This window comes from Schistocerca serialis, chromosome 2 (assembly GCF_023864345.2).
Source record: "Schistocerca serialis cubense isolate TAMUIC-IGC-003099 chromosome 2, iqSchSeri2.2, whole genome shotgun sequence".
Taxonomy (NCBI): domain Eukaryota; kingdom Metazoa; phylum Arthropoda; class Insecta; order Orthoptera; family Acrididae; genus Schistocerca; species Schistocerca serialis.
The window spans coordinates 543,033,099-543,048,343 of NC_064639.1; the positions used below are offsets into that span (position 1 = coordinate 543,033,099).

Sequence of the window (15,245 nt, forward strand, 5' to 3'; positions counted from 1 at the left end):
AAATTTGTCTGGCTTTAACCTAGCGCCCACTTTTCAATGATTTGAAGATTCGTCAGAAACAACACGTGGTTCGGATTCTAAATTAAACTATAGGACCCCTTTCCCCAGTCGGATTAGTTCAAAAAAGGTTCAAATGGCTCTGAGCACTATGGGACTTGACTTCTGAGGTCGTCAGTCCCCTAGAACTTAGAACTACTTAAACCCTAACTAACCTAAGGACATCACACACATCCATGCCCGAGGCAGGATTCGAACGTGCGACCGTAGCGATCGCGCGATTCCAGACTGAAGCGCCTAGAACCGCTCGGCCACCCCGGGTGGTCGGATTAGTGGGGTAGGTTAGGGACTCTTAAGTGGCTCAAGTAGCACCAGGCTATTGAGCCACATAAGATCGTGATTATTACTGAAATAATTGATAATCGTATTGTTGTCGTGATTACTTCGCACTATTTCAGTGCCACTACTGTTCTTTCTGGTTACTCGCATGCTGCGCTTTTCTGACCAGCTACCCTTCATATTTAGCGCAGAACTGTTTTAAAGCTAAAAGGCAGGCAATATGATATTTAGTAAATAGAGTTACAAATGCCCACACAAATGTCATGCTTCCATTAGCAGCCTTTTTACCGCAACTACTGGTAACAGACAAATTAGAAGAGAAAAAATAACTTCGTTACGATCACCATAGGAAAAGTAACGCATTAAAAATGATTCCGAAGCAAGTGAGGCGTATTACGGTGAGGTCTAGCACATTTCTTAAAGTGTGAAACAATTTTCCTGGGAAGTTTTTGCTTCATAATACGAAAACAAGCATATTAACAAAATCCAACTGGGGCGATAACAACATTAAAAAGAAAAAGGAAATCTCGATAAAGCGGAACTGGTAATTCGAACCTTCGGAAAGACTCCAGTTTGACGTACTCGTACTTGAATGATCTTCCAGTGTTACTCACAAAAATCACTCAGGAGAATTCACAAACTGATTTTCCCAGCTGGATGCTATGATAGTAAATGCAGACATTTATGTAGAAAAGTGAATGGCTGTGAATTTCACTGCAGTAGCACCTGCTCATGTTATTTTTGTGTAGTGGATTTTGCGTCGGTAACCGTACAGAAAAAAAAATTAGAGCTATTACATGGAACGGTGGTTAACTTACAAAATCAATTTATTTTCTGCCGTAAAGGTTACGCAGTAAAAATGTATCTCGGAAAAATTATTGGAGTTAACCGAATTCAGTGCACATCATGGAGAACGTAGCCTTATGCGGATTGTTTGTTCCGGAGCTTAACTGAAGTCCCTCATCACGCAAATCGTCACAACGCGTTGGCACGTTAGTATAAATAGCGGACAGAAACTGAAAATGTTCATGTATACAAAATGACACTAGTCAGCAATCATCACGCACCAGACGTGTGATGAGTAAAACTATCACCTTATGCGAATTGGGTGCGAATATTTGCACAACAATTGTGTCGAAAGTCTCTCTACCGCCTTTCTCTTTCGTAAAGTCAAACAGATTGTCGTCTAACAAATCCTTAATTTCCTTTTTCCATTCTTCGGTGTCCTATTCCTGTCAATACCGTAGATGCAAGAGCCGTTAAGTTGATTGTGATAATTCTCACGCTTGTCTCCATCTTCGGAATTGGATGGATGATGTTTTTCCGAAATTCTGATGGTACATCGCCAGCCTCGTACATTGTACACATCGTCTCCCTTATTTCGCACACATTCTACACACCATACCCCTATTTCGCGATAATCCAAAACCAGCTGCCCTTCTTGGAAATTTTGCGTTGTTCTCCATCAATCTACCAGGCTGATGCGATAAGGATCACATGCTGGCCAGCAGCGCTACAGAGAAGGTTGGTGACACGTAATGTCGAGAGTCTAGTAGATTTGTTACTTCTGCTTAGTGTTCCGACAATGAGACACAGTCTTCAGTTCACCTTCCCCTCAACATGTTCTGTGCGATTGTCCCAATTTACATTGTTTGTAATTGTACTCCCTAGGTATTTAATAGAATCGACATTCATTATATTTTTATGATTTATCATGTAACCGAAATTAGTTATGTGGAGGATGTAGCACTTTCGATTGTTTGGGATCAACTGCGCTCTTTTTACACCCTGCAGATAGCTTGTATAAGTCATTTTTCAATTCATTTTGATCTTCTAATGACATTAGTAAACGATAAAGGATAACATTTGCAAATATTCTAAGAAGGGTGCCCAGATATCACTTCGATTTCATTAGACGACTGCCCGTCAGTTACTACGAACTGTAACTTATGTGAAAGGAATTCACGAATCCCGTCGCACAACTCTAGCGATACTTTTTAGGTACAAAATTTAATTCAAAGTCGCTTGTGACGAACCGTTTCGTAGGCCTTCTGGAAGTCTAGAAATAGGAAATCAACTTGAGATCCCTGCTGACAGCACTTCATACTAATAGAGACCAGTTGTGCAACACAAGGATATATTTCCTGAATGTATAAGGAAATAGATCAAGAATTCAAACGTGCTAATAGCAACATATTTGCTCCTCAATTTGGTCCTACGGAACTTGACGTGTAAATAAAAAAAAAAAAAAAACCAAGTGTTGACTGTACGATCTACGGCATGTTATGGACTAGCCACGTATTTTCAATAGTGCATGCCTAAGTGAATGGGCCGGGTGGAAGGGGGTATGGGAGAAGGATTCGTATAATTCAGTACTGCAATACTCCTCTTCATGCCCTCATAAAAGATGCAGTAGCAATCTGCGCAAAATCTTTGAAGAACTGTTATGTTCTTAACTCATGATTTTGCATAAGAAATGATCGAACATAGGCTAGCCATTTCGTAAATCACATTGCTTTAAGCAAAACTCTGCTGCGCAAAACATATCCATGCAACCAATAAAAGATGGAAAAAACTGCACAGTGAAAGAATCTGGAGTTATTTGTAGTTGAACAAACAACTACTAAGAGTGCCATTTTATTTTAATAAGCTGTGGAAGTGTAATTTTTTCACTTATTGCTGTTCTGCCCGTTTCCTGCTTACATCCAGAACTGCCGTCTGCATGTACATTTGTCAGAGATCCTACTCTTTGGCACTTGCGCTACCATCAATTTTCTGATGCAACACACGATTAAACATTGCACCAATACTGTAATAATTTGTTTACGTGATTCTGCTTAAACGTGCGTCTGTGTACTTACACGTATGTGAGTATTGCCGATTCATTTTATCCGAATAAGTGAAGAATTTAATACAGCAAACATAGTGGAAAAGACCCGAAAGTATATAAAGAAATGGTATTAACTCGTACTATGTATGGATCAAAGCCGGATGACAAGCAAACATGTAACTACAGACATAAAGATAGAACAAGGAAAGGACGACCACGAATAAGACAGTGTCATCAGCTTTATTGCTGCTTGGTTTCGGTACAGCAAATATCTATATCGTGAAAATGTACATGATGACGGAATTGATTTCTAAATAGCCAATGAATGAGCTGTCTTTACTGTTTTTCAGAATAAATTCGCAAACTTCGCGACACGTATAAATTCTTTTTAAATGCTTTTTTGGTAACACGTTGCATTAAATAAAATAAGAAATTGTACTTCGACTGGTGTTCTTTGATCATAAAAACATGCTAAAACTCTGAAACAGGATTTCTCGATATACATTTGGAGCCTAATTTCGTCACGAGAAAAGCGACATCATCATATTTATAAGACGTGATTAACTTGCCCGCCATCAAACGGGGTGGTAGAGGGGATTTGATTTGGCATACACAACGCCATTACTTTGTTTCACGGAGTGCGACGGATTGGCACATTGCTATCAGGGGATACTTTTGCCCGGATCGCAGACGAAGACTGTTTTGCGCTCATTGGTAGCAAACCGCGCCTGCCTGGTACACCTCCACCGCGGCGTTCGGGGAAACAACACAGTTGCGACACCTGAGGATGGGCTTATGATGGCACGAAACCGGTCGTGATAATAAAAGAAATTTAGAACCTCTAGAATTAAGTGAACCTTAATTCATGTCTGGAATTCGCAAAAGGCCTTCTGATGCTCTTGACGATACTGTCGTTTACCGTCTGCTAAAGTCGATGCAATATGAGAATGAAATGCAAAACGATTCAGACAAGATATCTGCAAGGCGCGAGAGGTGTAAATTGACTCTGAACAATTAAACTTGCAAGGTCCATTTGGGCCTAAAAAAATTGTTAAATTTCGGTTACACTTTAAACCACAGAAATATAAACTCTCTTACTTCCATTAAATACGAGCGACTTAAATTTGAACAATGAAAATTTTCTCACAGCTTTATCCAGACTGGCTGAGCCAAGAATAATGTGCCTTTTCTTTATAACTGTTTATCGCAGTATCTGCGAGTTAAGGGAAATTTGTAGGTAAGTGACCTACGGAAGGAAGAGGGAAACACACTGATTCATTTTGTCTTATCACTTATTATTTTTCGCTGTTATATTACGACACTAATGTTACTGTACTCTTTTTGAGGGTAATTTGTTCAACACATGTTTTCCCTGTGTTGCAACTTGTTAGAGTAGTTTTATATGCAGTATTCAACCATATATTCCGCCCTCATTATTCTGTCTCAGAACGGTTAATTATCTCCGTGTCCCTCCACATGATTTGAGTTCACTCACCACAGTTCACTCACGACGTCCATTCCCATCTTTTTCTTTTATCCAACTGCCTTCTGGTGCCCTGCTTGGCGTCACTAGCTACGGGTAAATCTGCTGACTTGAATTGATAGCGTCCTTACGTCGTTTTCGGTAACGATGAATGCAATTCTCTTTACATAATTTCGTATTCTGAGTGGTGTTTTCCTCTAATCAAACCGCTGCATACTCTGGGGTTTGAGTTCAGGATTCATTGACACGTTAGTTTGGATAAACAAAGTTTAATTGTTTTTCATCTTATGAAATGGAAGGTGATATCGGAGGTTTTCTCAGATATCATCACGTTACGTTGCCACATATTGGCAGAAAACTTAGAAGATGCAAAAACTCCCAGCAGCCTCCTTCGTCTTCTGTAGCATTACTAATGGGGTTCCTCAGGAGATATCAGTGGGGTAGGATGTCGAAACTGGGGAGAAAATGTGATGGATATAATCAAGCTGGGGTAAGGGGAGGAATTCATTAAAACAAAGGCCTCTTCCGTTGCGGCGAGGTCTTTTCACGAAATTTCAATCACAAATTTTTACCACCGACGGAAAATGGGAGCATCTGTTCGCCTCCGCAATGCGGGCGTCTACAAAACGATGTGTGAGTGCGTCAAAGTGTATACGGATGAAGCGGGAAACAAAGTTTGATATCTGCTGTAGTGGAACAGCACGAGAACTGTGGTCTTCACATCGATTTCAATAATGTACGGTGCTGACTAAGAAAACAAACCTTTGTATGAGAAAAGTCCGAGAAGCAATTGAAATTTCTAAGAACGCATGTAACTTCCGTAGAAAGGACGCTAAAGGCTTCCGGCACCTTGGCTCCCTGCCATCAAAGAAGTGAATACGCGGCCGCGGCGTGCGAGCAATACAAACAACGCCATGGAAGCCACCTCTGCGGACAGTAATATTTTGCATAAAAATTTCCCCTCTCACGCTCTGCACTTCCATGAGATATAAAGCTGATATGTACTGATTTAAGGTGGGGAGGTACGACCAGGTTTGAAAGATCACTGGAGCACCAATTAACAAGAAACGCCAACTAAAAAATTGGATGATGGATACCTGGTAAGGTGAGTGGGATGCAAGTGATAAGGGACGCATGCTACACCAGTTCTTTCCCGATGCAAGGGAGGACTAAAAATGAAACCTATCGATCCCAGCCGCGGTATGGTCCACTTGTTAACAGGACATGGATGGCCCTTATCCCACGCACTTAAACCGCGTAAGTCTGAGATGCACATGTGGGGAAGAAGGTTCTCGAGAACACACCGTCTTTTTCTGCGGACGATATACCAACCTCAGACACACAAGACACTTAAATCTCAACGATATCCAAGACACCATACACGCAATGCTCAGAGACGAAGACCACTGGACCGTGTTAAACACACTCACTGACGAAATAGCCACAGGCTGGAAAACAATAATGATTCCGGCGTAGAATCAGGTGATAACACTGATCTGAACTGTGATTGGCGGTCGGTGGCTTGATAGGCAATTCCAAGACACTCACCGTCATACACACTTGGTGAAGGGACATTCTTCCACTGATATCTTTCCTATCTTCTCTTTTTATTCTTCCAAAATATGGTTATGGTTTAAAATTCTATTTTCCAAAATTTTATTTATTTCATAATTTTTTTGCATCCTTTATCTATCCATCTTAAACATAAGAATCTTTTCTATCTTAGAAAAATTTTTCCAAATTCATAATACGTTTGAAAGTTATAATACGTCATAACTTCTTCTCTGTCTTCATAAATTCCTATATTCCATTCATAAACCGCTAATTTTAAGATTTTCGTTTCTTAATTACTTTTACGTTTATGAATATTTAAAGCTGCAATATTATTAATCAATTTTAAAATAGGAAATAACAAATAAGTGTCATGTTCTGTACATGTAAAATTTCGTATTGTGAAAGTACGACCTGTCTTAGTAGCAAGGTGGCAGGTCATTTGTAAATGGCAGCAAATAAGTAAATCAAATAAAATAATAACTCTGGGCGTTTCACTTCTAGCTAATGATGTGGGCCCACCAATAGCAGCAGGAGGAATTTTAACCAATAACTCTTCTCCAAATTAAGTGTGGGAAAAGTCCCATTCTAACCATTGACGTAGTCTAAGCCGGTAACCCGCTCCTTCGGGTTTAGAGCAGGAAAACTTCTCTTACTATCCAAAGACGATGGCCCATCAATGGTTCCTGAAGATTTTTTACCCAGTAATCCCATTCCTCTTGCACAGGTGCTCCTTTATAAGAGAAGGCGACAATGGTCTCTGACAGTGCCAAATTTACAGTGGACATCACAAGATCCTGAAGAATGTCCCAGAAGAGGGGTCGAAACGTCGATTTTTTGAAGAAATATGACGCGGCGTAGCAACCCAAAAAATATTAACTTCGCTATTGACTCCCAAGTACCTACGAAGGAATGACCAACGTAATGAAACAAATGAAATCACGGGGAAATATTTAGGTTTTCCTTCATCCCATGTGTCATTCGAGAATTAAAAGTGGTGCTATGAAGCCTCTGTCAAACATTTACGTGTACGTTACAAAGCAGTCATGTAGATGTAGGCCTCTGCAGTTAGTGTGGCGCGCTACGTCCCCGTTTTCCGTTCGCAGGCATGGCGGCGAGCCAGATGGGCCAGGTGGGCTCCTACTACTCGCCGGCGGCCGCCTACGGGTCGCTGAGCGCCGCCTCCATGGCCGCCGCCGCCGCCGCTGCCGCCGCGCAGCAGTCCGCCATCTCCGGGCTCTCGGCGCCTGCACAGGTACTGTGAACCAGCCTCCTCACACTCGCTGCACCTCTCACCCTAGCCTTCCCTTATACTCGCCATCTTGTATATGGGGTGACGGTCATGTGTGTCACCTTACGTTCAACTGCATGAAGATACACTGAAGAGCCGAAGAAACTCGTACACCTGCCTAATATCGTGTAGCGCCCCCGTGAGCACGCAAAAGTGCCGCAAAAAGATGTGGCATGAACCCGACTAATGTCTGAAGTAGTGCTGGAGGGAACTGACACCGTGAATCCTGCAGGACTGTCTATAAATCAATAAGAGTACGAAGGGATGGAGATCTCTACTGAAAAGCATGTTGCAAGGCATCCCAGATATGCTCAATAATATTGATATCTTGGGAGTTTGGTGGCCAGCGGAGGTGTTTAAACTCAGAAGAGTATTCTTGAAGCCACTGTGTAGCAATTCTGGATGTGTCGGATGTCGCATTGTCCTGCTGGAATTGTCCAAGTCCGTCGGAACGAACAATGGACATGAATGGGTGCAGGTGATCAGACAAGATGCTTACGTAAGTGTCACCTGTCAGAGTCGTATCTAGACGCACCAGGAGTCCCGTATCACTCCAACTGTACACGCCTCGCATCATTACAGAGCGTCAACCAGCTTGAACAGTCCCCTGCTGACATGCAGTGCCCATGTATTCATGAGGTTGTCTCCATACAACTTACAGGTCCATACGCTAGATACAGTTTGAAACGAGACACGTGCGACCAGGCAACATGTTTACAGTCATCAACAGTCCAGTGCCGGTGTTGACGGACCCAGGCGAGGCTTAAAGCTTTGTGTGCAGTTATCAAGTGTACACGACTGGCCCTTCGGCCCCGAAAGCCCATATCGATGATGTTTCGTTGAATATTTCTCACTCTTGCTGATAGTCCAGTACTGAAGTCCCCAGCAATTTGAGGGAGGGTTGAACTTCTGTCACGTTGAACGGTTCTCTTCAGTCGTCGTCGGCCCCGTTCGTGTAGGATCTTTTTCCAGCCGCAGCGATGTTGGAGATTTGATGTTTTACTGGATTCCTGATATTCACGGTGCACTTGTGAAATAGTCGTACGGGAAAATCCCCAACTGTTTGATATGTCGGAGATACTGTGTCCCATCGTTCGTGCACCGATTGTAACACCACGCTCAAACTCACCCAGATCTTGATAACCTGCCATTGTAGCAGCAGTAACCGATCTAACAGCTACGCCAGACGCTTGTTGTCTTACATAGTCGTTTCCGACCGGAGCGTCATATTGTGGCTGTTTATATATGTCTGTATTTGAATACGCATGCCTATACCAGTTACTTTCGTGCCATTCACTAGTTTTATTTTCAATGTATTTGACCGCCACTAAACATATGAAGAACAGATTCACATAACCAGTTATCTTTAACGTTAAGCTTGATATCCTGTTTCACAGCGCTATACAGCGTGATTCAGTTGCCCCTGCCTACGGGTTTTATGGAACCCGCAATGTGTTCAAAAACAGCGCGCGAGATTTGCCTTCAAAAACCACAACGAGATTACACTGCAAGTTTCGACTTTTTCAATGTCGTTCAAATCTGCACATGATGACTAGCGGATGGTGCGCAAATCGACACGACATGAAACTAATCTACTTCCAACGTACTTAAACAAAACGTGATAAAACTCCAAATGTCATTAGTAAGCGGTAGTAGTATTATACTTGATAAATAAAACATAGACTAAATCAGAAATTTCAGTTATTATTTCAATATACTACAAGCAAATACAAGAGATGCTTTCACTCCGAAAGACAGAAAAAGATAGACAGCAGATAGGAGGCGATTGTGCCTCTCTTGTGAATGAACGTAGAATTAAACGGTAACGATGGCTGGAGAAATATGGAAGTTGTATTACACAATTTTATCTTTGGAGTGTGAAATAGTTAATTACATCGATCACAGAGCTCAAGTATGTCAAGATGACAACGCCGGGTTTTTTTTCTTTCTTGAAATCGTTAGTAATAAAATCTAAAACAAAGCTGATTCGGGAAAAAACTTGGGAGAGAATAACATTTACAACGATGTGAAAAAAGTCACGGGATAACTTTAATATCGTGTCGGACATCATTTTGCCCAGCGATGTGCAGCAACTCGACGTAGGACGGACTCCACAAGTCATTGGAAGTTCCCTGAAGAAATACTGAGACATGCTGCTTCTATAGCCGTCAATAATTGCGAAAGTGTTACCGATGCAACTAACCTCTTGATTATATCCACAAATGTTCGATGGATTTCATGTCGGGCGATCTGAGTGGCCAAATCATTCGCTCGAATTGTCTAGAATGTCTTTCAGACGAATTGCGAACAGTTGTGGCCTGGTGACATGGTGCATTGTTATCCATAAAGTTCCATCGTAGTTTGGGGAAGTTGAAGTACATAAATGGCTAAACATGCTATCCAAGTAGCAGAATATTACGATTTGCAGTCAAAGATCGGTTCCATGTAAACATAGCCAATACCATTAAGGAGCTATCGCCTGTGCCTTGTGGACAACCTGTGTCCATGGATTCGTGGGATCCGTGCCACACTCGAACCATACCGCAGCTATTCCCGCTGACATCGGGACTCAGCTCACCAGGCCACGGTTTTTCAGTCGTCTTGGGGCCAACCAATATTGTCACCAGCCAGGAGAGACGTTCAGGGCGATGTGATGTTAGCAGAGTCATTCGCATCACTCGCCTGCTGCCACAGCCCATTAACACAACATTTCGCCTAACTATTCTAACGAACACGTTGGACGTAAGTTATTTCACGCAGTGTTGCTTGTTTGGTAGTAGTGACAATTCTACACAAACGTTCGTTAAGTGAAGACCATCGGCCACTGCGTTTTCCATCGTAAGAGGTAATGCCTGAAATTTGATACTCTCGTCACACTCTTGACACTGTGGATCTTGGAATACGGAATTCTCCAACGGTTTCCGAAATAGAATGTCCAATGTGTCTTGCTCCAACTACCTACCATTCCACGTTCTCGTGGTGCGGCGATCAAGTCGGACACCTTTTCACATGAATTACCAGAGTGCAGGCATAGCTCCATCAATGCAATGACCTTTTATAGCATGTGTACGTGACACTACCGCCATTTGTATCTGTACATATTTCTATTTTGTAACTTTTGTCACCTTAGCGTATTCTCCATAATACGAGGGCTATTCGGAAAGTTAGGAACGATAGGTCGTGAAATGGAAACCACAGTGAAAATCAAAACTGCTTTATTTGCAACGGTTAGATACACCTTCCAGCTACTTCTCTACACAGTCGCCGATCAGAGTTATACGTCTGTCGTGGCGTTGTACCAACGTTCAATTCCGTCGTTATAGAAGACAGCCGCCAATGTTTTTCGACAATTTTCTAGTCTGGACTGCAGCTCGTTGTCTGTGTCAAAATATTGTCTTCATAGCCAGTGGTTCATTTGAGCAGAGATGAACCTCAGGGGTAGCCAATTACAGGCTGTATTGTGGGTGATCAAACACTTCCCATCGAAAACGCTGCAGGAGCATCTTCATTGTCCCTGCAGAGTTTGGCCGAGAATTGTCGTGTAGAACGAACAGCACGACAGTTATGTTTTGTGGATTGCATAGCTTCAGGCGAAATCTTTCACCAGGCCCTCATGATTGGCGGGAGACGCTAATTTTTAGCCATCTTTACGTTCTCACTATGAGTTCAGAACTGAAAAGAGCGACAAGATGCGATCGACGGGCGTACTAGACACAGTGCCCAACGCATCTGTGCAAAGCTTCATCAGATTTTCACTGTATTTTCCATTTCGCGACCGATAGTTCCTTACTTTCCGAATAACCCTCGTACAACATTTAACTCCTGACGTTCGCAACTTCCGGCAGTGTGGGGGAAGCAAGACAGTTACCTAGTAAATAAATAATTACTCATATTGTTGTCTTTAATTTCGGTTTGAGACTACTGTATTTTCCAACGGCTGTAACAGCATTTCGCAGGAGGACCGTAATTCGGCTTGTGCAGGTGGTGAGCTCGATGGACGCGATGAAGTACTCGATGGAAGCGGACAAATACCGGTCGGCGTACATGCCGCCCATCTCGATGTATTCGGCGGACCCCAAGTCGTACATGGAGCGTGGCGGCGGCTATTTGGACCACACATCGGCGCTCACCAAGGCCTACTTCGAGTCTTCCAAGATGTACGTCGAGACCGGCCGCTACGACGCAGAGGCGGCCGCAGCCGCTGCAGCTGCGCATCAGCGGTGAGTCCCAGTCAGCTGTCGTGAAAGCTGGAAGATAGTCTCTGAGAAAAAATCACGGAACGTGGGTAATGGTATGGGACGCATTTCAGAAGCGCTGCTTATGACCAAATTGCTGATCCATTGATGTCTCAGGAAGTGTCTCAGCACCATAACCCCTAATTTGGTCAAGTTGTGGCATATACGTATTTCTTTAATTCCCGATTCCATTCAGTGGTTTTCGATAGTTATCCGACCCACCTATCTAATTTTCAGATTCTTCTACAGCACAACATTTGAATTACTTCACTTCATATCTAAAGTGCTTGTCGTCAAAGTTTCACTTTCGTACACAACAAACAAATATTTTCAGAAAACTGTTTCTAAGAATTGAATTTGTATTCTGTTTTAGCAAATTTCTCTCTTTAAGATGATTGACAGTCTCTGTTTTATATCAGGGGTCTACTTCTGCCATTGTAAATTCATTGCTGCTCAAACAGCTAAACTCATCTACTACTTTTAGTGTCTCATTTCCTAATATAATTCCCTCAGCACTGCCTAATTTAATTCGATTACTCTCCATTACATTTTTTTCTCTGTGAATGCACTGTCGATTCCCCTGAACTGATCTTCCCAGTCTTATGCTGTTTTTGAGACAAGTATAATGTCGTGGCAAAGATCTACATTTCGATTTGTTATTACTCAACTTTAAAATTCTTTCTAGTTTTCTCGTTGTTTCCCTTTTACGTCTGCTCTCTGTACAGGCTGAAAACGTCGCAAATAGTCTTCTACTAAAGACCTTTAACTCTCATATTAGTAACATGGTTTCTCGTTGCAGGTATCCTTTTGCCTCCTGTATTTTTTCGGTGAAAGTGACCCTATTTTGAAACTATGCCATCTCTTCCTCACGTGATGAGTTCTTTATTCCGGAACCCTTTAAAACCAAATCGCATAGAAAGAACAACTTTTCTAAGAATTTCCTTGCTAACCTTGACATCGAGTTCCCAGGAATAAGAGCAGTGAAGCTTATACGAGGTTTGTGTTCCTTTGCATTGTTCGTAATGCTTCAAAAATTGCTTCCTAGGCACAAATTTGTCTATGTAGCCAATGGGACGTTCATTGTAGGCACTTTTCTTCTCCTTTTTTGGAGCTGATACTTGCCTGTGTCAGGAACCGACTAATTCAGATTCAACATTTTGCTTGTCTTTCTTTTTTCTCTTTCTCATCGTCAGTTAATTTAATGACGATGACAGCCTGCCTGTGAAGGCATCTTTCGCAGTCACTTGTCATGCTTACATTGCGAGGCGACAAAGCGCGCCACATCGAAATAGGACGTTTTCCGTACCTAATCACATATCTTAGTTTCCACTATGGCTGGCACTACAGTTCGCTTTATCGAAATGTGTAGTAGTATTAGTAGTAGTAGTAGTACTAGTACTAGGGTTTGCTGTTGTTTTATTCATTCTTGGACAACTTTTACAAATGTGCTCGTTATGTGATGGTGTCACAGTTTCAGAATAAAGAAGTAACATAATATGTACAGTAATTTACTTGTAAAAATAGTTGGACAAGTGTCGCTTTTGTAAAGCATCCGGATGTTGCTAACTGTGGCTAAATTTGTGATCTGGTGTAAAATCAACGTCACTGAAAAACATACGTTATGTTTTCCAAAACAATGTGTGCACCAAGAACAAGCCAACAGATACTAATAACTCTTCACGACAACCACAGAGCTACAAACATGCGACAAACGTGTATCATCAAACGATGAATTGCTAGGCGATTCGAAACTGGTAACGAAAAAAAATTGAAGAATAAAAGAAAAGGCGACTGCTTGCTGTAATTTGTGGGTAATTTAACAGTATCTGTGTCCCACATGCATAATAGGTAGAAATTTAAAATAAATAACGTTGCGCAGGTACGACGTGTCGAAAATGTACGGCACGGCCCCCGAGAGCCACCCCTCGCCGCGGACGCCGACCGAGTCTCCGACAGAGAGCAAGGTGGGCGCTGCAGGCGGCCTGCTGTCGGGGGCGGTCGACCGCCAAGACGGGGGCGGGGCACCCGCCTCCTCGTCCTCGGGCTCCTCGGCGGCGTCGCCGGGTCTGGGCTACTACCACCACGGCGGGGGCGGCATGCCCGGCCTGCTGCCCATGGCGCAGTACAGCGGTCACTACCACCAGGCGGCGGCGGCGGCTGCGGCGGCCGCGGCCGCGGCGGCCTCCGGGGGCGGCTCCGCGGGGGCCGGGGGCAGCGCGGGAGGCGGCGCGGGCTCCGTGGCCGGGGGCGGCGCAGAGTTCCGGCGGCCCCTCACCGTCATCTTCTGACCGGGCGGCGGCAGGGGCTAGCCCGGCGCAGACTCGGCCGAGCTCGCGGCCTCTTGGCTGTGAGCCGTGAGCGGAGGGGCGGAAGAGCTGTCGTGCTCGTCCTGTCGCCCACACCCGACACCAGCACCGTGACCTGCAGCCGTCTGGAGCCTCCGAAGGCGCGTCGATGCACGTGGCCCGGCTCTCGAACGGCAGTTGCGGATCGCCGCTGTTTTGTGACAACCGTTATTCTGAATACTGATTTCGCGTAAAGTGGAACAATAATGACCCTCCTGCAAATGGATTGTCCCTCCCTATCGAAAGTACTTAAAGCTTGAGCTTACGTCGTTTAAAGTGCCATTTGAACATAAAGCGAAAAGGGAAGCTGGCCTTTCATTTATTTACAATTTGTAGATCACTGTGATTTTTCTTTGAGAGAAATTACGAGGAATCAAAGATTAAATCAGATTCCCGTTTCAGACAGTATTAAGGTTTGGCAATTAAGCGTGTGTCACACGGAAAAAAAACTAATGGTTCACGGTTCAACCGATGACCATTTCTTAGATTTCTTTTTGTCACTTATCATGACTTTCACCTGTGATAATATTTTGAGTCTGCGAAAAATACTAAACTGGTTCATGGTATGACTTTCAAATAAAAGCGTAGGCCCTCCATCTAAATATATAGGTATCTAATTCGCAGAGAAAGGGACCGTCCCTAGTTTTGAGCGAGTCTCGGAGTTGATTATTAATTAATTTCGCAAAAAAAAATGAGATGCGAACTCACACGTATGCTACGCTGTTTCAAGCCTTTGTCGGCTCTTTGTCCACCCCAAAACCGACCACAAGAGGAGGAGAAAAGCATTAAAGGTGTTTCATCCTTACCGAAAATTTGTACTGTGATAGTGATGGATGGAAAACGTAGCCACATTCGATAAGGAAATGTCAAATACCTGAGATAAATACGGTATCTAACACGGAATCGCTTGCCGTTACTGTTAATCGTGTGATTTTCTCTGCACAGAAAATATTTTTACTGTACTCAGAATTAGCAGAAAAACCGAATGATAGCCGTTCAAGGAATTTGTACAACTTATAAAAGATTACTGTGTAACAGGTCGGCGCTAGCCTGCAGTATCACACGCAGTTCATCACACCAACCCTGGAACTTACGAGGAGTGCGAGAAAAGTAATGAGACTGATTTTTTATCTACCAAAGCTTTTATTTTTTTAAAACAAAAATACTGTCCCTT

General features: G+C 43.1%; 1 protein-coding gene across 1 annotated transcript in view; it reads left to right on the forward strand.

Annotated features, from left to right (window-relative positions):
- The window catches only part of LOC126456194 (transcription factor SOX-3-like), a 270,067-nt gene extending 255,802 nt beyond the window's left edge, over positions 1–14,265 (forward strand). The window contains exons 6-9 of the mRNA XM_050091947.1: positions 7,307–7,455; positions 11,473–11,711; positions 13,606–13,930; positions 14,029–14,265. Of these exons, the coding sequence (XP_049947904.1) occupies positions 7,307–7,455; positions 11,473–11,711; positions 13,606–13,930; positions 14,029–14,265 (950 nt within the window). The remainder of the gene's footprint in view (positions 1–7,306; positions 7,456–11,472; positions 11,712–13,605; positions 13,931–14,028) is intronic.
- The last annotated feature ends 980 nt before the right edge of the window (positions 14,266–15,245 follow it).